The sequence below is a fragment of the Electrophorus electricus genome, chromosome 13, assembly GCF_013358815.1.
Source record: "Electrophorus electricus isolate fEleEle1 chromosome 13, fEleEle1.pri, whole genome shotgun sequence".
NCBI classification, from domain to species: Eukaryota; Metazoa; Chordata; class Actinopteri; order Gymnotiformes; family Gymnotidae; genus Electrophorus; species Electrophorus electricus.
In genome coordinates, this window is record NC_049547.1 from 16976854 (window position 1) to 17002793 (window position 25940).

General features: G+C 42.7%; 1 protein-coding gene across 1 annotated transcript in view; it reads left to right on the forward strand.

Annotated features, from left to right (window-relative positions):
- nid2a (nidogen 2a (osteonidogen)) overlaps window positions 1-25940 on the forward strand; it is a 35640-nt gene that overhangs the window by 5726 nt on the left and 3974 nt on the right. The window contains exons 6-23 of the mRNA XM_035533082.1: window positions 1212-1457; window positions 1936-2136; window positions 2828-3055; window positions 6153-6299; window positions 7543-7671; window positions 8654-8779; window positions 9377-9604; window positions 11625-11852; window positions 15018-15245; window positions 16193-16420; window positions 18529-18756; window positions 19703-19930; window positions 20852-21079; window positions 22006-22233; window positions 23200-23427; window positions 24856-25086; window positions 25291-25460; window positions 25673-25802. Coding sequence (XP_035388975.1) covers window positions 1212-1457; window positions 1936-2136; window positions 2828-3055; window positions 6153-6299; window positions 7543-7671; window positions 8654-8779; window positions 9377-9604; window positions 11625-11852; window positions 15018-15245; window positions 16193-16420; window positions 18529-18756; window positions 19703-19930; window positions 20852-21079; window positions 22006-22233; window positions 23200-23427; window positions 24856-25086; window positions 25291-25460; window positions 25673-25802 — 3660 coding nt within the window. The remainder of the gene's footprint in view (window positions 1-1211; window positions 1458-1935; window positions 2137-2827; window positions 3056-6152; window positions 6300-7542; window positions 7672-8653; window positions 8780-9376; window positions 9605-11624; window positions 11853-15017; window positions 15246-16192; window positions 16421-18528; window positions 18757-19702; window positions 19931-20851; window positions 21080-22005; window positions 22234-23199; window positions 23428-24855; window positions 25087-25290; window positions 25461-25672; window positions 25803-25940) is intronic.

Sequence of the window (25940 nt, forward strand, 5' to 3'; positions counted from 1 at the left end):
TCAGTATAGGAGCCTTTGGTTGGTCTGCGCATGTCAACAATACAAGTTGGCGTTTACTACATTTTTTATGTGTATAATATAACAGAAATACTGTTCGTGTGATAATTAACTGTACATGTTAAGACAAATTTTTACATGTGTATTTCTTAAATGGATGCAACCAAAGGTCACAGCCAAAGAGCCAAGTTTGGACAATGGCATCTCGCATCCCATCATTTCCTGTCAGTACTTCTGACATAGTGCTGGCTCTCAACACAAGGCTGTTACATCAATGACTGGTTCATTTTGGGCAGACCAGCCACTTGTGTGCAAAAAAGAGCAAGGAATGTCTCTTGTATAGCAGTCAGTACATGGTTATGGTGTTTTTTAGAGGTTCAAATGAATTGATTCTCTTTTAAGAGCTTAAATGGAACATGCTTGTGAATCACTCAGTGGTTCTCAGGCAGAGCTTGAATAACATCCTCCTAAATATCATGACATCATACCAAGAGGGTTAGCTGAAAATGAAGATTACATGCAAAAAGCCCAATTTTGACAATGAACTTAAAATAATAAAAGCCCCATTTATTTGGTTCAGACTGTACTGGATGACAGATGTTTCTGCTAAGAGAGAGAGTGTTGTGGGAAAAACCATCCATGGCTGTGGAATATGTGTGTGTGTGTGTGTGTGTGTGTCTGTATGTGAGTGTACAGTAGAGGCTTTGTGTGAAAAGAACTAAGGGGAGAATACAGAGAGAACATTCCTACAGCACATTTTTGTCACCAAACACAGTCTTGCTTGTCCCTCTGGCTGGTGTGAAGTGTATGGGTTTAGGTTTAAAAAGTAAAAGTAATTTCATATCAGTCATCTTAATTCACCCACTAATTTTACCTATTGGCATGAACTATTAGAAAATTCAGGTGCTTGCAGTTATATTCTAAAGAGGACTTTTACTTTGTGAACCTGAAATACCCAGAAAATCAGCACCTCGAGTGATTTTTAAAATCCAGCTATGAACATTAAAAGAACTGATTCAGAGATATAGGTTTTGCCATTTGTCCACCTTTCCCAAAACGGAGTGGTGGATAAACGCTGTAGCTGCTCACCAAAGCTAAACTTCACCTCCTAATGAATGAGCTCAGTAATCAACCAGTTGAAAAGATTTGAAAAGATTTTAACTGTTTTGACCTTGTGATGATGCTCCTTTTTTTTTTTTTGTTGTTGTTTCCAGGTGCTCCCCAACGCGTGAACGGAAAGGTCAATGGGGCTGTGTCTGTGGGCTTGACTCTGGTGAGGCTGAACAACATTGACCTCCATGCTTACGTGGTCGTGGGTGACGGCCGCGCGTATACAGCCATCAGTGAGGTTCCGGAGCCACTGGGCTGGGCCCTGATGCCTGTCGCCCCCATTGGTGGCCTGTTTGGCTGGCTCTTTGCCCTGAAGTTCCCCGGCAGTCATAATGGCTTCAATATCACCGGTGAGGAAGCCAAGCTGTTCCCTGTTAGTTTTCCTGTGCTGTGTTTGTTTAACATATCCCCTCCTGCGGAGACTCACTTAAAGTCCAGAGCATTTTTCTCTTAGTAATATAAAGTCAGAGCCTCACAGCTGGGGTCTCTGTAGAGCTTTTTGCTGGGTTGATATTAAAGGCTTGAGCAACATGCACTTCACCCTCAGCTTAATTTAAGTCAGGTGCTTCATGCCTGGGTGTTTTCAGTATGTGTAATAAAAAGGCTTGCCCTGAAAACCACTCAGGTTTCCATCAAGCACCATTACAAGGGCCATAACCCTCATCTGGCCCTGATTATGCAACATAAGAATTTGTTTGCAGCATAATGAGAGCATGCTTTATGACCTGGGGATAGAGAGAACTGCAAAGAAAAGTGCAGATGCAACCTGTCAGGTTGAATATTTTGCATCTCTCTCTCTCTCTCTCTCTCTCTCTCTCTCTCTCTCAGGTGCTGAGTTTACTCGTCATGTTGACATCATCTTTTACCCTGGTAATCAGCGTCTCAGCCTTGTCCAGACCGCCAAGGGATTAGACGACCAGAACTATCTAATAGTGGACACTCAACTGGAGGGCAGCATCCCATTCATGCCCCCAGGGGCCACCGTTCAGATGGAGCCGTATAAGGAGACCTATCAGTACTACCCCTCATGTAGGAGCCCACACTCATGCACACAGAACAGAACCTCAGTAGGAACACTTGTAGGTGCTGAAGTCCTGAAGACTCTGGGCTGGTGTGTGTGATGTCTCTCTTCTCATGAAATGTATCTTTGCAAATTTCAGGCTGATAAAGTGTATTATTTGATGGTTGTCAAACCAGACTTTAACTACTTTACTGTGTTTAGGTTCTGCAAGAAGCTGCAAAGAAGTGGTCAGTGTCTCAATAGTAAAGCAATCAGCAAGACTTTACAGTGCACGCTTATGAGGGGCAACAACCATTTTAATAAGACATTGTTTAAAAACAGCTGTCCACTATCCACTCTTTAAGTGGATAAGTGCAATTTACTGCCTTTCCTTCAGTGCCTGCTATAGACTATTTGCATGATAAGATAAGTCCTCCCCTGTTTCTTAGTGATCCTTTGCTGGAGATCATGAGAACTGGAGATGGTTCCAGCCATAAAAAGCATAGCCTTTTTAACTTCCTTCCAGAGGAAGTGTGTAGTCTGCTTGGGATAACCCTTAAACATAAATTGTTTTTCATACTGCCGCACAGCTTGAGGACGTCTGAGCCACACCTTCTCTTGGCCTTAGGAGCCAGAGGTCAAGCAAAGGAAGTGCCTTTGGATTCAGCTCATGAGTTGCAGTCAGTTGTGGTAAATCCTCCCTCTCCTGTGTTCCTGCAGTGATCATGTCCAGCTCGGTGAGGGAGTTCACCATGGTGACAGCTGAGAGCGGAACGGAGACCTTTACCTTCCAGGTCCGGCAAAACATCACCTACAGGGACTGCCAGCACGGGCCTCGCACCAGCCCTGAGACCTTGCAGCTGACTGTAGAGCGCATTTTCGTCATGTACATCAAGGAGGAACGCATTCTCAGATATGCCATTACCAACAAGATTGGCCATGTTGGAGGTAGGTTTGAACTACTCTTCTTATGACCACGAGGGGGGAGTGTGGTGTGGGCATTTTGTTTTGTACCACTGTATAGTTGAACAGTATTTCTTGCATTTTTGGTTCAGAAATGTTCTTCAGCCATTTGTTATGTTACGCTTACCAAGTTCTAGCTATTCTAGTTATTCTGTGCTCATAACCTCAAACCACTCCTTGCTGAACTGTGAGAATGTGCAATAACAACACAGCCTTTGTAAGCAATGTGTGCTAATTCATAATACTCAGCTCAAACACCCCCATCCCGCTTGCTCTCATGTCTGGGATGGTTACTTTATTAACTTGTTGACAGAAGAGACAGGGAGGAATTTGTCTCATTTGTCTCTCCTACATAGATTGGGGGGGGGGGGGGGGGGGGGGGGGGGGGGGGGGCATAAGTTTCTCAGTCTCTCCTGTCCCATGACCTGGATGTCTAGGTTCACTACTCCAGTCAAACTGTTTTTTTTCTGCTGCAGCCCAGGATTCCTAATAACACCATTGAGCTGTTTTGTGAGTACTTTGCCTGAATCTCTCTTCAGGCCCAGTATCAGAGATAGGTCAGGATGTGTAGAGAGGGAACTATAGCTGTCATAATGGATGCTGTGTGCAACACATTATTCCTGTGTGGTGAAGGCTTGTACTTGTAACAAATCACTTGATTCAGAAAAATCCCCCTTTGCTAAATCTAGCCTGGTGTCCTAGATGCAGGCTGTCATGTCCTTGTGAAAGCACATTATTCCAAGGAGTGGAGTACAGAACCTCCTCTGACTTTAGCTTTCTGAACTGTATGTTGAAACACTCGAGTATGTATGGGCTAAGAAAGAGATCTACATCTCTCTCGCTACCATTCCAAAAGCAGAAAGAACTAGATCATATCACACAGGGCCTTCTCACTTCTCAAACGTCTCACAGGCCACATGAGTACAGATTTTCTACCCTAAAAGCCCCCTGGAGCTTTTTTCCCCCTTAAACATCCTATGTCATTGACTGGTATAATCAATGGAGGGAGGTTCTTCTGCAGCAGATGGTGATGTTACATGGCTGAGTTATTTGGCGCTTGCATCCAGACACACTGCTTTCTCACATTCTTTCGCTAACATGATTCAGGCTCCATGCAGGATGAACAGTGACAACACTGTTGTTCTGGGTCATGTTGGGGTGGGGGGTGTAGCATGGGACAGGAAGACATGGGACAGCACAGCTGGGAGACACTTATAATGTGAGTGCCGGAGATGTGAGTGTGTTGTTATTATGCTGCCAGTCTTAGAAACACTATCCCTCAGTGACAGATTTACAGACCAGAGGGTGTTGGAGAAATAACTGCAAAGTGATGTAATGTGAATAGAGATACCCACAAGTGTCTAAGCCAGATCTTTTTGCCCTAGAGACACTGCTCTTCGCTCCCTCATCTTCCTCATTCTCAGCTGGAAAACATAGCTCACTCTGCCGTCCAGACAAGGCATCATGTACTCGCTGCTGTTAGAGCACATGTGAGACTTTGATCAAGTATGACTAAGAGATGACTGTTGGGTTTACCGTGGAGATGAAGACTCTTTAGGACGTATGCACACATTCACTTGTGCTGGCTTCTGGCCTTTGTTTACTTCCAGACCACCTTCCCACCTCAGCCTCTCACTCTCCTGTAGTACTGTTTATAGCCTTCTGTATTTAGCTCTTAGTACACAGAGGACAGGGTGCTGCTGGGAATACTAAGAGTGCCTTACCGGAGACGTGTTGAGGATGCTGCCGATGGATCGTAGCCACTGTTTTTTGAAAGGTATTGGAGATGTTGGAGATTAGTAGCAGCAACTATTGTTGGTGAAGTCTTGGGCTTGAAGGAGATAACGGGAAAATGCTGCCTCATCAATTAGGCCTTAACAAACACCGTCCTCAACCTCCAATAGTCCTAAACTCATCAGGCATGGAAATACACACAGTAAAGCGATGTGTTTGTGTTTGTGAAAGGGTCTTCCCACCTGGTGCATTAATCAACACCCCCACCCCACCTCTGACGCCACCACCCAGAGCCCTTCCCAGCATTCTAACCGGCTGCTCTGTCACGTCCCTTTAATTAACGGCGAGTTAAAAGGAACCACGGCCACCCCCTCTTCATTCCGAATGGCTCTTCCTTTAGTGTTTTTTTCTGTCTCTCTCTGTCTCTCTTTCTCCCTCTCTCTCTCCACTTTTCTCCCTCCCCTGTGGAGCTGATTTGAAAGGGGGACTCTCTGTCTCTCACTTCAAACAAAAGTCTTCCTGTGTGCCTTTGATAATTGGCCAAATTGGTCCCTGGCCTGGGGTGCGGAAATCGAGCCGGTTTTAATGTGTTCTGTGCAGGCATTTTTGCTGGGAGAGAGGGAAGTCAGCATGGTCCTTCTGCCAGAGTTTTGGTCCACAATCCAGAATGTCAGGCCTCATCGCCCTTTGAGGAAGCACTTAAGTTAGAATGCTGTTACCCTTTCAGTTGTTGTAGTGTTATGCAATAGATGGTGTGTCCCAGAGTATGTGTGGGGTCACTGAATTGTCTAAATGCTCTAAAAGTGTTGTGGTTTCCAGGTCAAGTACTTTGACCTTCAGGGTCACATAAGGATGGGATCACATACGTCGGGCTTGGGAAGAGGAGTGTGAAGGAGAATGTTGATTTGATTTTCACACCTCACCATATGCGAACGTCTTCATGATCGCTGACTAAATTGCCTGATTCTGTTATATCATTAACAGTATTGCCACATATGTTATTGGCACACACAACACAGTGGCAGATATTTATGCACACCTCAGTGCTAGATTTGGGAGAAGGGATCACTACAAGTTTGAGAAATTCTGCTCGAATGGAGAGAAGTGAACTAATTTCTCCATATTTCTGAGTTGCCTGACGCAAGACCTTTGATTATAGGATGGGCACACTTGTTATTCAGGCAGGAAAAATCTATCTTTAGCTTTGCAATTTCCTTTTTAAAGCACAATTTCCTTTGGTGCTGCTCCAAAACCATTAGGCAGATTTAAATAAAGCCCTTATGGTGTGTTATTTACTCTGTTTGTCCAGTTAAAATGTAAACCTTCTTCTTTTAAACTATCTCTGCAGCTAACATCCAGGACCTGGATCGAGTTAACCCTTGTTACTCAGGAAACCATGACTGTGACACTACTGCACAGTGTCTACCAGCCGATGGTCAGCTCTATACCTGTCAGTGTGCCACTGGTTACACAGGAGATGGACGCAACTGCTATGGTAAAGGAGGGTGTTGGTTGAGTGTATTCTGTTTGTTTCTCTCTCTTTTTTTCTGGTATCCTACAGTTGTAAAGCTGTTCCCGTGTGAGCGAGGCCAAGCCTTGACACTGTTTAATCTGTGGAGTATCTGCAGAGTTCTGGGACACTTCCCTTACTCTGCCTCATCTAAGCTTCTCTGCAGAGTACTCCATCTGTGTTATGTTAAGATTACCAACCATTTAGCAGGAAATTCATTACCACTGCTGCTCTGTCAGCAGCTCTGTCAGACTGAAAGAGAGCTGGCCCAGAGTGTCTCTGTATGACTCACAGAGGAATCCCTTGGTGTGTAATACCAGCTCTGCACACCACTGAGCTTTCTGGGTGTCATACTTAAAGACATATTAATCAGTTTGGACAATGGAACATGCCATGTTTGTGTGTGTAAAGACCTGTACTGGTGCGCTCCTTCTCTCTCTTCGCGGGGGAGGAAGAGGAGGGGTATCTCTGCAGCTGCCGCCCCCTGTGAGAACCACATGGGATTAGTTTGTTTGAAGATGCCTGAGAGCTACTTCACACTTCCCCTCTAAATGGCATCATGGAATTCTGACCCCTCAGTCAGCATTCTCCTCATCTGCCCCCCTCTCTAAAGCCGGCCCTCATCTCTGGATCGCTCACCTTCAAGCATCAGCTCATTCTCTTTTCTCATGGGATCTGGGGTATGAGATCCAGCTCCAGAACATTCCCTGTGTGAATGTTTGAGTATAGGAAGGGAACAGCTTGCCACCGCCAACACCATAGGTTGGATCAAATGGGAAAAAGAGAATGAGAGGAAGGGGTCTCACCCTGATATTAACAGTGGTCAAAACCAGGTCTCGTGCTGGTTAGCTCAAGACCTTTGCAGAGTCTCACGTTTGTTCCCATAGGAACTGACTCCTCCGCTGGCCTTATGGCATCACAAACAGCATGATTGCAGGCCCTGTTTTTTCCACACCATGGCACCGCCAGAGAACACATACCAGGGCAGTTCTAACAGGTTTGAACATATCCACTGTCCAGACAAATGAATGACGGTATTAGAGCAAAACCAATCCTCCTGTTTGCAGTGGAAGTTATGGTTGTATTAGTGTGAATAAACACAGCCTCCTCTCTCTGTTGCTCTGTGAATGAGTATAAGTTACAGATCACTTACTGTGATTGAGCGCACTCTCTTTCTCTTACTCCTCTCTTTGCTTGTTTTTGTTGTCTCTCTCCCTCTCTGTACTAGACATAGACGAGTGTGCAGAGGGTCTGAGCTCCTGTGGGCCACACTCAGAGTGTGTGAACCTGCCAGGGAGTCACAGCTGCAAATGCCAGGGCGGCTTCGAATTTGGGTATGATGGCCGCACCTGCACAGGTAACAACCCACTGTTCCGTCAGCAAACCCTCCACAGCAGTCTAATTAGCATTTAGCTATTGTCTATAAACAATAAGAAACAGTAAGAAAACATGCTGAAATAAGGTGTGTTTTAGTCACCGATTCTCAGGCATCGGTTTATTTATTTTACATGATTGTGTGAGGTTTCAAAAGGCTTTGTACCATATATGACAAGATTTAGTTTTCAGCTGTGATAGCTTTACCCTGTAGGAATAGGAATTCAAATTTTTGTTTTTTTTGTTGTTGCTGTTTTTTTCCCCTTTTTCTTTGAAAATCTTGCTTTGTTACTAGAAATGTTTGCTTCAGTGCTTTTGTAGGTATAATAATGAATGAGCAATTACATTTCCCTCAACATCTGGAGGCCCACTGGATTGTAAAGGTGTGGCTGTGCAAACTCTAAGAGAATTGAGTCATTGACTTGATCTCCAATAAGGGTTAATGCATGTGTCGGCATGCGTGAAATTCACGCTTGAGTAGAGTTTTTTTCACAGAGGGCTGGTGTACTTAGTGCTAATTCAAACACACACACACACACACACACACACACACACACACACACACACACTCACGCACACACACTCCTTTTGAGTTGACCAAAGTCCTATGCAGAGCACTGGAAAATTAAGGTCTGAAGGTGAGAGGGGCTGTGCTGTAGCCAGAGGCAAGGGGAACAGGGGCTCAGCTTGAAACAATGGCCCAATGTCCAGGCCAGGGGAATGTGCGTAGGAGATTGTGCAGCTGAAGAATATGAGACAGACAGAGGAAGGTTAACTCTTCCTATGGTTCTCTGGAGTCACCCACATGAAAAAAGAAAGGGCTTTGCCCCCACTCAGCCTAAAGCCTTCTGCCCAGAACATAGCAATGGGGGGGGGGGTTACTTTATGGCTTTTGAGGCTTTTTGACTGTATGTACAGTGTTGAGGCTGGTGTGCTGAGCTGTATGTTGTGTTTTGAGTATGCAGATGTTGACGAGTGCCAAAGCCAGCCGTGCCACCATCACGCATCCTGCGGCAACACACTCGGCTCCTTCTACTGCCGGTGCCAGCCTGGTTTCCATGGAGATGGCTTCCATTGCCACCCACAGCATGGTTGGTGTTTACAGGAATTAAATTTACAGAATTCTCTTGTACCGCAAACACAGCTTTTACACAATGAAGTGTAGAAGAATGTAAGAATAAAAATAAAAATATAAAAAATGGTATAAAAATGTATTTAAAAAATTAGGAAAAAATATAATATAAAAAGTTACATTACATGCTACATGCAAAAAATCATAGCAGCTGGCATTTTGAAACCAAAACTTTTTTTTGTAATTTTTGTTCATTTGCATAGGTACCAATATGACAGAAAGCAAACATATTTGAAAAACAGTTCATGGCGAGTGCATATGATATAAATTCAGAATAGTAGAAGAGCAGTTGCTAGGTTAATCAGTCACTGTGCTTGAACCTACGCATCAATGATATAAGAGGTCATGTTTTCTTATTAATATTCTTATAACACACACGTTCCTCTTCTCTCACCAGTAATCACTAGTGTAGGGGTGGGGCAGTGGATGTACTGCATCTTATTTCAGTGAGTGCTTCGCTTGGCACTCCAATAGTTTACTTCTGTTTTTATATGTCCTTTATATTTCCAATTTTTCACTTTGAGATTTGTCCTTTTTTTCTCCATATGTGTTTCAGAGCGTCCTAAGACTCAGTGTGAGCAGCACAGAGACAGCTTGAGGTCTGTGGAGGACGGCTTACCCCGGGTAGGAGCCTTCATCCCTCAGTGTGATGAGGAGGGTCACTACAGGCCTCTGCAGTGCCATGGCTCCACAGGACACTGCTGGTGTGTGGACAGTAGGGGGCAGGAGAGAGCAGGAACTCGCACCCCACCTGGGACTCCACCTACCAACTGTGAAGTTTCAGGTAAACAGGCTGGTTCAGTGACACTAACGTTCAGCACAATAAAAAGAGTTTTGATGCCAGTCTCATGTAGGTATTGAGTATTTGAGTATTTTATTTGTCAGAGGTTTTATAGTAATCAAGGACCAGCACATGTTTCTCATTGAATTTGCTTATTGTTAAAGGATACAGACTAAGGTTAGGGCCAGTTTGGATCACAAGTGCTGTTTTGTTATAGCTGAAATGGTCTGTTTTAATCTCTCCATAAAAATTACATAGGTATCTCTAGCTAGTTAAAATGGTGGTTTTGCTTTACACTGAGATGGTGAAATGAGCTTTATAAAATGTTTGCTCCAGAACTCATCAAAAATTATTATAATCAATTATGTATAATCTTGCATGGGACATCCCTTCTGATGTATTTGGTGATGAAAGATTTAAGAAACTTACCTTTCACTAGGCATAAATGCAACCCAGTGAAGGTCGTTCTGAAGGTTATTCTGAAAACAGAATACTGACAATGTAGTCACATATGCATAGTTTACTGTATGTAAACAAGGTCTTAAGGAAAAATGTAGGAGTACAACTTCCTGTCTCCTCACAGATGTGGCCAATAGAATGGATTTGCCAAATTGTAAAATAATTTGAATGATTTTTGTGGTTGGTAGAACATCTGAAGAAATGGTTGACCATACTTTGAGTTTCCCAGTTTTCCAAAAGGAGATTTATAGAGCTGTTGAATGTTTAAAGGATTGATCTGTTGAACTGTGTTTAAATCCAGCACAGAGTTGTCGAGGAGTGATAGGTTTCTCACTACCAAAGCTACTGGCATGATGAGTGTTCTGCATAGTCATAAATTATGGGAAACAAGTATTGTAATAAGGTGTTGAGAAAATAATTTCCTTATAAAAGCTATGAAAAAGTATTCTTGAAACATCCAAATACCCCATTTTGAAATCAAAGCTCCTTGATAAGACTGTAATAAAGCTACATTTGTATTTATTTGTATTTATTACCTTACTGTTGTGACTTTACTGTTGTGAATCACCAAATCAATCGATCCAGCACACCCTTTTCATGTACCTCTGTTGCCTGTAGATGCTTATCTAAGAGTAATCACTCCATTTGGTGTCATGCAGCCTAGTCCATTTGTACAACTTCCAGATGTCTCTTCACTGTAGTTCCTTTTTGGGCTTTTCTAGGTAGAAGGGAGTGGGGGGGGGGTCTCTGACCTAGATAGAATGGAGGGAGCGTGGAATCATTCTACATGCTCATCTCACGTAACTGCCCGACTGTGATCCATCTCCAAATGAAGAACAGCTCTCTCCTACAACACAGGTGGTTTGGCAAGGCTGACAAAACTGTTAAAAGTTCCTGACCAGTTTTGCTTCTGGGTTCTTTCTGCTCCTGACGCTATACCCTGGAAGCTAGGCATACACTTGTATTTTACAAATCAAATAAAATTAAAGTTATTTTATTCTAGTAAATCATTGTTACTTTAATGATTTTTCAAAATATCATATGAAGTGCTTCTCAAAGATTGCTCAAGTGTGCATGCCTGTGCATTTCAGGCCCTGTCAGACAATGTGAAACTAACATTGTCATGCAGCCCATCGGAACCACCACAGACTACATGCCCCAGAATCCTCTGGGGAGAGCCTCATCCCCGAAATATTAAGTGCCTGCAGTTATTCTTAATTTGCTTAGGCTACTTATATGCTTTGCACTGTCATACTCAGCATGTTCAAGTGCATGCTGAGCGTTATTTTCTGATTGCTGTACTTTTTTGTGTTGTGACCATTTTTTTAGTGTTTTGTTCTACCTTGATTTTCTGCCTTGCCTTGGATATTCCTGTTTGCCCCTGTTATATTGCCTATATCTGCCACTCGACTTCAGATTGGATTTGTTCTTTTGGATTTGTTTGCCTGGACTGTGTTGTTATTAGACTGTTTTATTGTTGTCAGTCCACGAGCATCTGACCTGTCTTGCAGCACAACAAGTATGATCCCTTTTCTCTTCCTGTCTCACTCTGCCCCCCCATCAGAACGTCCTAGGACTCAGTGTGAACAGTACAGGGACAGCTTGAGGGCTGGAGAGGACGGCTTGCCCCGGGTAGGAGCCTTCATCCCTCAGTGTGATGAGGAGGGTCACTACAGGCAGCTGCAGTGCCACAGCTCCACAGGACACTGCTGGTGTGTGGACAGTAGGGGGCAGGAGAGAGCAGGCACCCGCACCCCACCTGGTACTCCACCTACCAACTGTGAAGCACCAGGTAAACCCCTGAATTCTAATATATCCCGTGGGTAATAGTCTCTCTAATGTATCTCTGCTGTTTGTGGATGCTTAACTACCTTTTTAGGCTTTTCAATAGGGCTGTACAATAAATTGTTTGTTACTCTTTATCACAATAGCCATAGTAAGGAAAGCAGAACTATATACAGTATTTCAGATGTCTTTTCTTGTTAATACATGAAATATAATGACCAATGCAATACTTTACAAAGTACTTTACAGAAACCAACAACAACAGAAAAAAGTTCTCATGGTCATGTGCCATAGAAAAAAATAACCTGATCTCCCATTCTTCTTAAAAGACAATAATCTGCTCCCCAAGGTATAACAATGATTTTTGGTGTGGATAGAAAAGGTGTGGCATTCAAGAAAGCATCTTTTATTTTTCTTGTTACATCGACAACATAAGATGTATAACATACATACAGTTATAAGCTGCACCCGTATCTCATCATCCACAATATGATACTCCATCCATGTGTAGCTCAACTTATGTTTTTCTTGACCAACTTGGAAATCCAGCTTTCATGTTGGGGATAAATGATGTGGAAAATGTTTGTAATACCAGTAAACACTTCTGGGGCTTTCTGTCTTTATTTCTATTGTACGGGAAAGACATCTGCAAAACCATATACACACTTTCTTAACTTCTACAGAATTTCTCAACATTGAGCTGCTGGAGAACAGCAAGTGTGGACACTAAGTCTTTTCCTAGTAAAAAAGCTGCTTTGATATCCATGGAAAAGCTTTTTTTCATATTGCTGCTATTACCGTTTATAAAGAACCTGAGACAAGCCTCTAAATATTTGTTTCTTTGAAGCCCTTTGCGACCAGTTCTGCTTTGCGTCTTACACCTAAATCATGTTTCTTTTAAGTTCATCTGTTTTTGCTAAAGCAAATGACTCATCTTTAACAAAAAAAACCCACCATAATGTTCATGACTGTGCATGTCAGTGCAACGTTCCTCATTGCTATGTGCTACAGACTGGAGATTGTCTACATGCTCCAGGTCAGCTTTTGCACCGGCAGTATCCTTAGGTCTGTTTACTGCAAATGATACCAGCATTTATGTTTTGCTGGATTCTTTCTTGCGCGTCCAAGTACCTTTGCTGTGTGCAACCCATCATTTTCTCTGTGTAAGAAACACTTTCCAGCTTTGAGTCAACAACTACAGTGGTGTGAAAAAGTGTTTGCCCCTTCCTGATATCTTATTTTTTTTGCATGTTTTTCACTTTCAGATTCATCAAAAAAAAAAGTAAATATTAGACAAAGATAACTCAAGTAAACACAAACCAGTTTTTAAATGAAGCTTTTTATTATTAAGGGAAAAAAAATCCAAACCTACATGGCCCTGTGTAAAAAAGTGAGTGATGGGACCTGCTTGACAAAGTGAAGTAAACCAAAAGATCCTCAAAATCTAGACATCATGCTGCGATCCAAAGAAATTCAGGAACAAATGAGATACAAAGTAATTTAGATCTATCAGTCTGGAAAAGGTTATAAAGCCATTTCTAAGGCTTTGGGACTCCAGCGCACCACAGTGAGAGCCATTATCCACAAATGGCGAAAGCATGGAACAGTGGTAAACCTTCCCAGGAGTGGCCAGCTGACCAAAATTACCCCAAGATCGCAGCGACGACTCATCCAAGAGGTCACAAAAGACCCCACAACAACATCCAAAGAACTGCAGGCCTCACTTGCCTCAGTTAAGATCAGTGTTCATGACGCCACCATAAGAAAGAGTTCCAAGACCAAAAACCACTCCTGAGCAAAAAGAACATAAAGGCTTATCTCGGTTTTGCCAGAAAACATATTGATGATCCCCAAGACTTTTTGGAAAATACTCTGTGGACTGATGAGACAAAAGTTGAACGTTTTGTAAAGTGTATGTCCTATAACATCTGTCGTAAAAGTAACAGCATTTCAGAAAAGGATCATACCAACAGTAAATATGGTGGTGGTAGTGTGATGGTCTGGGGCTGTTTTGCTGCTTCAGGACCTGGAAGACTTGTTGTGGTAAATGGAACCATGAATTCTGCTGTCTACCAAAAAATCCTGAAGGAGAATGTCCGGCCATCTGTTCGTGACCTCAAGCTGAAGCGCACTTGGGTTCTGCAGCAGGACAATGATCCAAAACACACCAGCAAGTCCACCTCTGAATGGCTTAAGAAAAACAAAATGAAAACTTTTCCCATACCTCCTCACTGCTAAACTCAACACCATTTTCAATGAACAGTCCTTGAGGTGGGCCTTGAATGCTTATCCAACAATAAATTAATCGCAACTCGGGTTCCTGCACTAAAGCGTCTAAAGTTGTCAAAAGCATGAAGATACCACACACCTGGCTCTAGTTCATGCAAGTCCACTACCACTGGTTAATTGTAAATTGAGGCCATAGACAACCAGAAAACAGGATTATGTTTAATATAGGCTACCTGATACGTTTCAGAGTTGTACTTCAATCATCACATTTGATCGCTTTCAAGTACGTTACTCTTTTTCTCCTAGCGGAATTGTCTGTACCGTAAACAGCGTATCCAGTCATTCGCTGAAATAATTTACCGACAAAAAATCTTTAAGCGCCGGCTTAACGTTATAAAAGGTGGTAATTCAACACGTCGTTTATGCCATTTCCTCGAATGTATTCATTCCGTTTTCTTCAACCTATATTTCCGAGGGTTGTTTCTAGAGCCGTTCCAGTTAGCGACAAGGCTACAGTCATTGTTTGTTTATTATGTTCGGATTTCATGACGCGTCTCCATATGTCGACTTCACTCTTCCAACGTTTGTAGGATTTCCTTTCATAGATAAGTGGTGGAATTGTTTACTTCACAGCAAGCCTCACCTGCTGTTATTAATGTTAATAATATCATGAATACACTAACGACAACGACGAATTCAATACTGAAACAATTTTTTTTACTGGCTAAGAAGCGAAATCCAGCAACAAAAAGCCGTTATGCACTGTAGGGAAAATTACGGTTATTTGGATGTTTTGATAAATAAAAACATTGCCATGGTACAAATAATCTGGGCAAAAAATGCAGGCCAAACGGTGCTTCAATATATCACAAGAAGTGTGCTTAAATATATGACAAGACACTGCAATCACTATATATAGCAATTAACACGGTCTCTCTATCAGAGCGCCCCAAGACTCAGTGTGAGCAGCACAGGGACAGTTTAAGGGCTGGAGAGGACGGCTTGCCCCGGGTAGGAGCCTTCATCCCTCAGTGTGATGAGGAGGGTCACTACAGGCAGCTGCAGTGCCACAGCTCCGCAGGACACTGCTGGTGTGTGGACAGTAGGGGGCAGGAGAGAGCAGGCACCCGCACCCCACCTGGTACTCCACCTACCAACTGTGAAGCTCCAGGTAAACACAAGTGTTCCAATATCTTATGATCACTAACCTGTCCATAGGTCTGCATCTCTGTATCTTTCTGATGTACCTCTGTTGACTGTGAATGTTTTATATTGGATAGATAGCAATTCTTCCTTTTGGTATAGTGCAACAACATCAAAACTTCCAGATGTATGATAATTGTAGGTCCATTTAAGTGTTTTAAAGAGGACTGCACAATATATCATTTGTTGATCTTTACAGTTAAACTGAACTTTTCGTATCGCAGAAGGCAAAAATATACAAGTGAGTCTCTGACCGGTCTAAAATTATTTTAGTAACATAACGCTGATCAAACCTTTACCACATTATATAGAGGGTTCACCAGTGTGTTTTAATATTTGGCAAGGCATATTGCAATCACTATATTTAATGATGAATTCACAATGTAGCATTTTTGTCCATGTCATGGAACCATATTTTAAAGGGAAATTCGGACAGGGGAATGGGGTCTCTGACCCAGAGAGAGGTAATTGAATGTGGAATCCCTCCATATACTGAGCTCACATAGCAGTCAGACTGTGATGAGCTCCACCTCACACACAAGCAGACCCAGAGTGACTCTGTCCACCAGCTTTTATCTTTTGTTTTTTGTGATTTTTGCTGTACCATAGCAGCAAAAAGGCATACACCTTGGGCAGACATTGGGTTGCATTTCATAAATGAGATGAAAAAGCTTTCATGAAGTTATTGTTTTCCTGGTTAAGCATTACTGCCAGAATAGTTTTGCAAAATATAAAATGCAATGCCAGAAATATCAGAAATTGCTCAGATCTGCAGAGTTCATAGGTCTATCAGTGAGTTTAAATGGGTTTGTAAATGTGATGTAATATCCTTCTCTCTCTCTCTCTCTCTCTCTCTCTCTCTCTCTCTCTCTCTCTCTCTCTCTCTCTCGGTCTTTCTATTTCTATCTCTATCAGAGCGTCCTAGGACTCAATGTGAGCAGCACAGGGACAGCTTGAGGGCTGGAGAGGATGGCTTGCCCCAGGTAGGAGCCTTCATCCCTCAGTGTGATGAGGAGGGTCACTACAGGCAGCTGCAGTGCCACAGCTCCGCAGGACACTGCTGGTGTGTGGACAGTAGGGGGCAGGAGAGAGCAGGCACCCGCACCCCACCTGGTACTCCACCTACCAACTGTGAAGCTCCAGGTAAACACAAGTGTTCCAATATCTTATGATCACTAAACCTGTCCATAGGTCTGCATCTCTGTATCTTTCTGATGTACCTCTGTTGACTGTGAATGTTTTATATTGGAGAGATTAGAAATTCTTCCTTTGTATAGTACAACAACGTCAAAACTTCCAGATGTATGATAATTGTAGGTCCATTTCAGGCTTTTAAAGAGGACTGCACAATATATCATTTGTTGAGCTTTACAGTAAAACTGAACTTTTCAAATCGCAGAAGGCAACAATATACAAGTGAGTCTTTGACCAATAAAAAATTATTTTGGTAACACAACACTGATCAAACCTTTACCACATTACATAGAGGGTTCACCAGTGTGTTTTAATATTTGGCAAGGCATATTGCAATCACTATATCTAACGATAAAATCACAATGTAGCATTTTTGTCCATGTCATGGAACCATATTTTAAAGGGAAATTCGGACAGGGGAATGGGGTCTCTGACCCAGAGAAAGGTAATTGAATGTGGAATCCCTCCATATACTGAGCTCAAATAGCAGTCAGACTGTGATGAGCTCCACCTCACACACAAGCAGACCCCAGAGTGACTCTGTCCACCAGCTTTTATCTTTTTATCTTTTGTTTTTTGTGATTTTTGCTGTACCATAGCAGCAAAAAGGCATACACGTTGGGCAGACATTGGGTTGCATTTCATAAATGAGATTAAAAAGCTTTCATGAAGTTATTGTTCTCCTGGTTAAGCATTACTGCCAGAATAGGTTTTGCAAAATATAAAATGCAATGCCAGAAATATCAGAAATTGCTCAGATCTGCAGAGTTCATGGGTCTATCAGTGAGTTTAAATGAGTTTGTAAATGTGATGTAATATCCTTCTCTCTCTCTCTCTATCTCTCTCGGTCTTTCTATTTCTATCTCTATCAGAGCATCCTAGGACTCAATGTGAGCAGCACAGGGACAGCTTGAGGGCTGGAGAGGATGGCTTGCCCCAGGTAGGAGCCTTTATCCCTCAGTGTGATGAGGAGGGTCACTACAGGCAGCTGCAGTGCCACAGCTCCACAGGACACTGCTGGTGTGTGGACAGTAGGGGGCAGGAGAGAGCAGGCACCCGCACCCCCACCTGGTACTCCACCTACCAACTGTGAAGCTCCAGGTAAAACACAAGTGTTCCAATATCTTATGATCACTAAACCTGTCCATAGGTCTGCATCTCTGTATCTTTCTGATGTACCTCTGTTGACTGTGAATGTTTTATATTGGATAGATAGCAATTCTTCCTTTTGGTATAGTGCAACAACATCCAAAACTTCCAGATGTATGATAATTGTAGGTCCATTTAAGTATTTTAAAGAGGACTGCACAATATTCATTTGTTGATCTTTACAGTTAAACTGAACTTTTCGTATCGCAGAAGGCAAAAAATATACAAGTGAGTCTCTGACCGGTCTAAAATTATTTTAGTAACATAACGCTGATCAAACCTTTACCACATTATATAGAGGGTTCACCAGTGTGTTTTAATATTTGGCAAGGCATATTGCAATCACTATGTCTAACGATAAAATCACAATGTAGCATTTTTGTCCATGTCATGGAACCATATTTTAAAGGGAAATTCGGACAGGGGAATGGGGTCTCTGACCCAGAGAGAGGTAACTGAATGTGGAATCCCTCCATATACTGAGCTCACATAGCAGTCAGACTGTGATGAGCTCCACCTCACACACAAGCAGACCCAGAGTGACCTCTGTCCACCAGCTTTTATCTTTTGTTTTTTGTGATTTTTGCTGTACCATAGCAGCAAAAAGGCATACACCTTGGGCAGACATTGGGTTGCATTTCATAAATGAGATGAAAAAGCTTTCATGAAGTTATTGTTCTCCTGGTTAAGCATTACTGCCAGAATAGTTTTGCAAAATATAAAAATGCAATGCCAGAAAATATCAGAAATTGCTCAGATCTGCAGAGTTCATGGGTCTATCAGTGAGTTTAAATGGGTTTGTAAATGTGATGTAATATCCTTCTCTCTCTCTCCTCTCTCTCTCTCTCTCCTCTCTCTCCTCTCTCTCTCTCTCTCTCTCTCGGTCTTTCTATTTCTATCTCTATCAGAGCGTCCTAGGACTCAATGTGAGCAGCACAGGGACAGCTTGAGGGCTGGAGAGGATGGCTTGCCCCAGGTAGGAGCCTTCATCCCTCAGTGTGATGAGGAGGGTCACTACAGGCAGCTGCAGTGCCACAGCTCCACAGGACACTGCTGGTGTGTGGACAGTAGGGGGCAGGAGAGAGCAGGCACCCGCACCCCACCTGGTACTCCACCTACCAACTGTGAAGCTCCAGGTAAACACAAGTGTTCCAATATCTTATGATCACTAAACCTGTCCATAGGTCTGCATCTCTGTATCTTTCTGATGTACCTCTGTTGACTGTGAATGTTTTATATTGGATAGATAGCAATTCTTCCTTTTGGTATAGTGCAACAACATCAAAACTTCCAGATGTATGATAATTGTAGGTCCATTTAAGTGTTTTAAAGAGGACTGCACAATATATCATTTGTTGATCTTTACAGTTAAACTGAACTTTTCGTATCGCAGAAGGCAAAAATATACAAGTGAGTCTTTGACCGATAAAAAATTATTTTGGTAACACAACACTGATCAAACCTTTACCACATTATATAGAGGGTTCACCAGTGTGTTTTAATATTTGGCAAGGCATATTGCAATCACTATATTTAACGATAAATTCACAATGTAGCATTTTTGTCCATGTCATGGAACCATATTTTAAAGGGAAATTCGGACAGGGGAATGGGGTCTCTGACCCAGAGAGAGGTAACTGAATGTGGAATCCCTCCATATACTGAGCTCACATAGCAGTCAGACTGTGATGAGCTCCACCTCACACACAAGCAGACCCAGAGTGACTCTGCCCACCAGCTTTTATCTTTCTATCTTTTGTTTTTTGTGATTTTTGCTGTACCATAGCAGCAAAAAGGCATATACGTTAAGCAGACATTGGGTTGCATTTCACAAATGAGATTAAAAAGCTTTCATGAAGTTATTGTTCTCCTGGTTAAGCATTACTGCCAGAATAGTTTTGCAAAATATAAAATGCAATGCCAGAAATATCAGAAATTGCTCAGATCTGCAGAGTTCATGGGTCTATCAGTGAGTTTAAATGGGTTTGTAAATGTGATGTAATATCCTTCTCTCTCTCTCTCTCTCTCTCTCTCTCTCTCTCTCTCTCTCTCTCTCGGTCTTTCTATTTCTATCTCTATCAGAGCGTCCTAGGACTCAATGTGAGCAGCACAGGGACAGCTTGAGGGCTGGAGAGGATGGCTTGCCCCAGGTAGGAGCCTTCATCCCTCAGTGTGATGAGGAGGGTCACTACAGGCAGCTGCAGTGCCACAGCTCCGCAGGACACTGCTGGTGTGTGGACAGTAGGGGGCAGGAGAGAGCAGGCACCCGCACCCCACCTGGTACTCCACCTACCAACTGTGAAGCTCCAGGTAAACACAAGTGTTCCAATATCTTATGATCACTAAACCTGTCCATAGGTCTGCATCTCTGTATCTTTCTGATGTACCTCTGTTGACTGTGAATGTTTTATATTGGAGAGATAGAAATTCTTCCTTTGGTATAGTACAACAACGTCAAAACTTCCAGATGTATGATAATTGTAGGTCCATTTCAGGCTTTTAAAGAGGACTGCACAATATATCATTTGTTGAGCTTTACAGTAAAACTGAACTTTTCAAATCGCAGAAGGCAACAATATACAAGTGAGTCTTTGACCAATAAAAAATTATTTTGGTAACACAACACTGATCAAACCTTTACCACATTACATAGAGGGTTCACCAGTGTGTTTTAATATTTGGCAAGGCATATTGCAATCACTATATCTAACGATAAAATCACAATGTAGCATTTTTGTCCATGTCATGGAACCATATTTTAAAGGGAAATTCGGACAGGGGAATGGGGTCTCTGACCCAGAGAGAGGTAATTGAATGTGGAATCCCTCCATATACTGAGCTCAAATAGCAGTCAGACTGTGATGAGCTCCACCTCACACACAAGCAGACCCAGAGTGACTCTGTCCACCAGCTTTTATCTTTTTATCTTTTGTTTTTTGTGATTTTTGCTGTACCATAGCAGCAAAAAGGCATACACGTTGGGCAGACATTGGGTTGCATTTCATAAATGAGATTAAAAAGCTTTCATGAAGTTATTGTTCTCCTGGTTAAGCATTACTGCCAGAATAGTTTTGCAAAATATAAAATGCAATGCCAGAAATATCAGAAATTGCTCAGATCTGCAGAGTTCATGGGTCTATCAGTGAGTTTAAATGAGTTTGTAAATGTGATGTAATATCCTTCTCTCTCTCTCTCTATCTCTCTCGGTCTTTCTATTTCTATCTCTATCAGAGCGTCCTAGGACTCAATGTGAGCAGCACAGGGACAGCTTGAGGGCTGGAGAGGATGGCTTGCCCCAGGTAGGAGCCTTTATCCCTCAGTGTGATGAGGAGGGTCACTACAGGCAGCTGCAGTGCCACAGCTCCACAGGACACTGCTGGTGTGTGGACAGTAGGGGGCAGGAGAGAGCAGGCACCCGCACCCCACCTGGTACTCCACCTACCAACTGTGAAGCTCCAGGTAAACACAAGTGTTCCAATATCTTATGATCACTAAACCTGTCCATAGGTCTGCATCTCTGTATCTTTCTGATGTACCTCTGTTGACTGTGAATGTTTTATATTGGATAGATAGCAATTCTTCCTTTTGGTATAGTGCAACAACATCAAAACTTCCAGATGTATGATAATTGTAGGTCCATTTAAGTATTTTAAAGAGGACTGCACAATATATCATTTGTTGATCTTTACAGTTAAACTGAACTTTTCGTATCGCAGAAGGCAAAAATATACAAGTGAGTCTCTGACCGGTCTAAAATTATTTTAGTAACATAACGCTGATCAAACCTTTACCACATTATATAGAGGGTTCACCAGTGTGTTTTAATATTTGGCAAGGCATATTGCAATCACTATGTCTAACGATAAAATCACAATGTAGCATTTTTGTCCATGTCATGGAACCATATTTTAAAGGGAAATTCGGACAGGGGAATGGGGTCTCTGACCCAGAGAGAGGTAACTGAATGTGGAATCCCTCCATATACTGAGCTCACATAGCAGTCAGACTGTGATGAGCTCCACCTCACACACAAGCAGACCCAGAGTGACTCTGTCCACCAGCTTTTATCTTTTGTTTTTTGTGATTTTTGCTGTACCATAGCAGCAAAAAGGCATACACCTTGGGCAGACATTGGGTTGCATTTCACAAATGAGATTAAAAAGCTTTCATGAAGTTATTGTTCTCCTGGTTAAGCATTACTGCCAGAATAGTTTTGCAAAATATAAAATGCAATGCCAGAAATATCAGAAATTGCTCAGATCTGCAGAGTTCATGGGTCTATCAGTGAGTTTAAATGGGTTTGTAAATGTGATGTAATATCCTTCTCTCTCTCTCTCTCTCTCTCTCTCTCTCTCTCTCGGTCCTTCTATCTCTATCTCTATCAGAGCGTCTTAGGACTCAATGTGAGCAGCACAGGGACAGCTTGAGGGCTGGAGAGGATGGCTTGCCCCAGGTAGGAGCCTTCATCCCTCAGTGTGATGAGGAGGGTCACTACAGGCAGCTGCAGTGCCACAGCTCCACAGGACACTGCTGGTGTGTGGACAGTAGGGGGCAGGAGAGAGCAGGCACCCGCACCCCACCTGGTACTCCACCTACCAACTGTGAAGCTCCAGGTAAACACAAGTGTTCCAATATCTTATGATCACTAAACCTGTCCATAGGTCTGCATCTCTGTATCTTTCTGATGTACCTCTGTTGACTGTGAATGTTTTATATTGGATAGATAGCAATTCTTCCTTTTGGTATAGTGCAACAACATCAAAACTTCCAGATGTATGATAAATGCAGGTCCATTTAAGTGTTTTAAAGAGGACTGCACAATATATCATTTGTTGATCTTTACAGTTAAACTGAACTTTTCGTATCGCAGAAGGCAAAAATATACAAGTGAGTCTTTGACCGATAAAAAATTATTTTGGTAACACAACACTGATCAAACCTTTACCACATTATATAGAGGGTTCACCAGTGTGTTTTAATATTTGGCAAGGCATATTGCAATCACTATATTTAACGATAAATTCACAATGTAGCATTTTTGTCCATGTCATGGAACCATATTTTAAAGGGAAATTCGGACAGGGGAATGGGGTCTCTGACCCAGAGAGAGGTAATTGAATGTGGAATCCCTCCATATACTGAGCTCAAATAGCAGTCAGACTGTGATGAGCTCCACCTCACACACAAGCAGACCCAGAGTGACTCTGTCCACCAGCTTTTATCTTTTTATCTTTTGTTTTTTGTGATTTTTGCTGTACCATAGCAGCAAAAAGGCATACACGTTGGGCAGACATTGGGTTGCATTTCATAAATGAGATTAAAAAGCTTTCATGAAGTTATTGTTCTCCTGGTTAAGCATTACTGCCAGAATAGTTTTGCAAAATATAAAATGCAATGCCAGAAATATCAGAAATTGCTCAGATCTGCAGAGTTCATGGGTCTATCAGTGAGTTTAAATGGGTTTGTAAATGTGATGTAATATCCTTCTCTCTCTCTCTCTCTCTCTCTCTCTCTCTCTCTCTCTCTCTCTCTCTCTCTCTCGCTCTCTCTCTCGGTCCTTCTATCTCTATCTCTATCAGAGCGTCTTAGGACTCAATGTGAGCAGCACAGGGACAGCTTGACGGCTGGAGAGGATGGCTTGCCCCAGGTAGGAGCCTTCATCCCTCAGTGTGATGAGGAGGGTCACTACAGGCAGCTGCAGTGCCACAGCTCCACAGGACACTGCTGGTGTGTGGACAGTAGGGGGCAGGAGAGAGCAGGCACCCGCACCCCACCTGGTACTCCACCTACCAACTGTGAAGCACCGGGTAATCCCACCACTTCAGTTCCATTAAATAATATTTTGCAAGCTAAAGATTTTAGGTCCATGTGTTGACTAGTATTAGCATTCTTTGGGATAGTCTTACAAATGTAGCATACATTCTCATTTTCTAATTAGCTTTTCATTTTGATTGATGGCTTTTATTTGGATTAGATTAATTTATGATTAGCTCATTTTAAAAAGGCCCTTCCCACGCTGCATCTGAGGAGATTAGGTAGGAGAAGGAGCTGCTCAGATATGTGGTCAGGTCTCACCAGCATCAGAAATGCCTGCTTAATTCAGCCTTCTATAGCCCTATAGCTATAGACTATAGCCAGCACTATAGCCAAAAACACTAGAATACATCTATTAGATACCAGAGGGATGGCAAATTGGTTATGTTATGGATAAATTACTAATGGCTACTTGTATATGAGTTTTTATTAGATTATCTTTATATCCTTTCACATTTTAGGTTCACAGTGTATACAAAGCTCAGATAAGAGGGACTTTTCTTAATTTAAACAGAAGAAGTGTGTCTATGCCTAGATGTTTGTGCTGAGGATTTTGTACAAACCAGAAAACATCTAATATTTGCTTAAGCCTCTCTGTCAGGCCTCCATGCCCCACATTTAATCTGGCAAAGTACTGCATTGCAAACACAGGAAGACTTGGATCAGCTCCTTGGTCTGAAAGCATTAAGGAGGCCCCGGGCCATGAACTGACCTGTTTAAACCCAGCACGAAGCATGGCAGAGGGCACAAGGCCTGGCTCTTATCTACTGTAAATGCGGAAATGCCACGGCACACAAACTGTGACTCCATCATTGCTCATTGTTCACGCTTCTTGTACCGTCGTCTCCTGGAGCCTGCATACTTTCACCCTAGAACTGGGGTAGCACTGTAAAGCAAAGCAAGAAGGCCGAAACTAGCAAGAAGCCCGAAACTGCTCTCTTTGCAGCTCTCTTCCTCTTTCTACTAGACTTTTCCCCTGGCCAATGGACGATCAAGGTGTATCTGCTTCTCCAAACGGACTGACCATTTCATTTCAGTTTTCAAGTGATATATGCCCTCACACGCGGCCCTTGAAAGCGATCTCTGTGTTTGACATTTTTGTCTGCAATTATGTCACTCTGACCTCGTCACTTTAATCCACCGATGGTGCTTCAAACACTTCCCTCATAAGCAGTGTTTAGATGAGAACAGCTCAGGATAATTTGCAAACGATGCTAATATCTGACCTGCTAAAACGGTATTAGCTAAAAAAGTACTGAAGTAGATTGGGGTTCATTGCGGTAACTCTTTTTAAAGAACAGGAACTTCACTCACCTGGAATAATGCATCTTTTGTTGAACATTGTTGAACGTGTGTGAATATTTGATGAAGGGTCAGGTGAATTATTCCCTCTCCTGCCGTGGTTTCTTCCCATCATGCAGTGGTGCCGGTGCCTACAGCGCGTACAGAGACGGTATGTGAGCGCTGGAGGGCCAGTCTGATGGAGCACTATGGGGGCCGTCCGGGTCCACAGCACTATCTGCCCCAGTGTGACTCAGTGGGCGAGTTTAACCCTGTCCAGTGCTATGGGGACAGTAGCTACTGCTGGTGTGTGGACCGTGATGGCAGGGAGGTGCCTGGTACTCGTTCCCACGATTCCGTGAAACCTGCATGTGAGTGGAGCTCCCAAAAAAAAAACACATGCATTGCTAGAAAGCTATCTAAGATATCTATTTCTATTTTTTATCAGCGTTTTGGGACAATATGATGTTTAAAATCTCAGTGTTTAAATAAATGATGCAATGGAATTCATAAATATAATTGCCTTTGTCATAAATGAAAAAAGAAAAAAACTTATCTGTATGACTCTCACATAGGTATACCAACAGTGGCCCCTCCCACAATGCGTCCATTGCCCCGCCCTGATGTAACGCCGCCTCCCTCAGGCACCAGCCTTCTCTACGCTCAAGGCCAGCAGATTGGAGTGCTTCCTCTTAATGGCACTCGAATTGACAAGGAGAGATCCTCAATACTTCTAGCCCTGCATGTGAGAGCCCTGGATATTGAGTTTTTGGCTGTCATAACTGCTGAGTCCAAAAATACTTCCACATGTGATATGTAGTGCACAGGGCATGAAAGATATTACTTGATGCCTTAGACGGTGCTGTTTATAGGGAATACTGATCCATTCTAGACTCACCAGTCACTGGTGTTTCGAACTTCTCCAGTGATCCCGTGCTGACCCATGATTATCCATAGGGCTCCATCGTGGTTGGTATCGACTACGACTGCAGAGAGAGGAAGGTCTACTGGACAGATCTGGCAGGAAGAACAATCAGCAGAGCAGCTCTGGAGCCTGGAGCAGAACCTGAGATCCTTATGAACACTGGTAATGCTACTCTTCCAGCACTGACTACAGCTAACACAACACACATACAGTCTACAGTCTACGCTTCAAGTCAGAGCCATGATATAATAACAGGCCTGTTGGTATCATATATAACCCAAATATCAAAACATCAGTTTT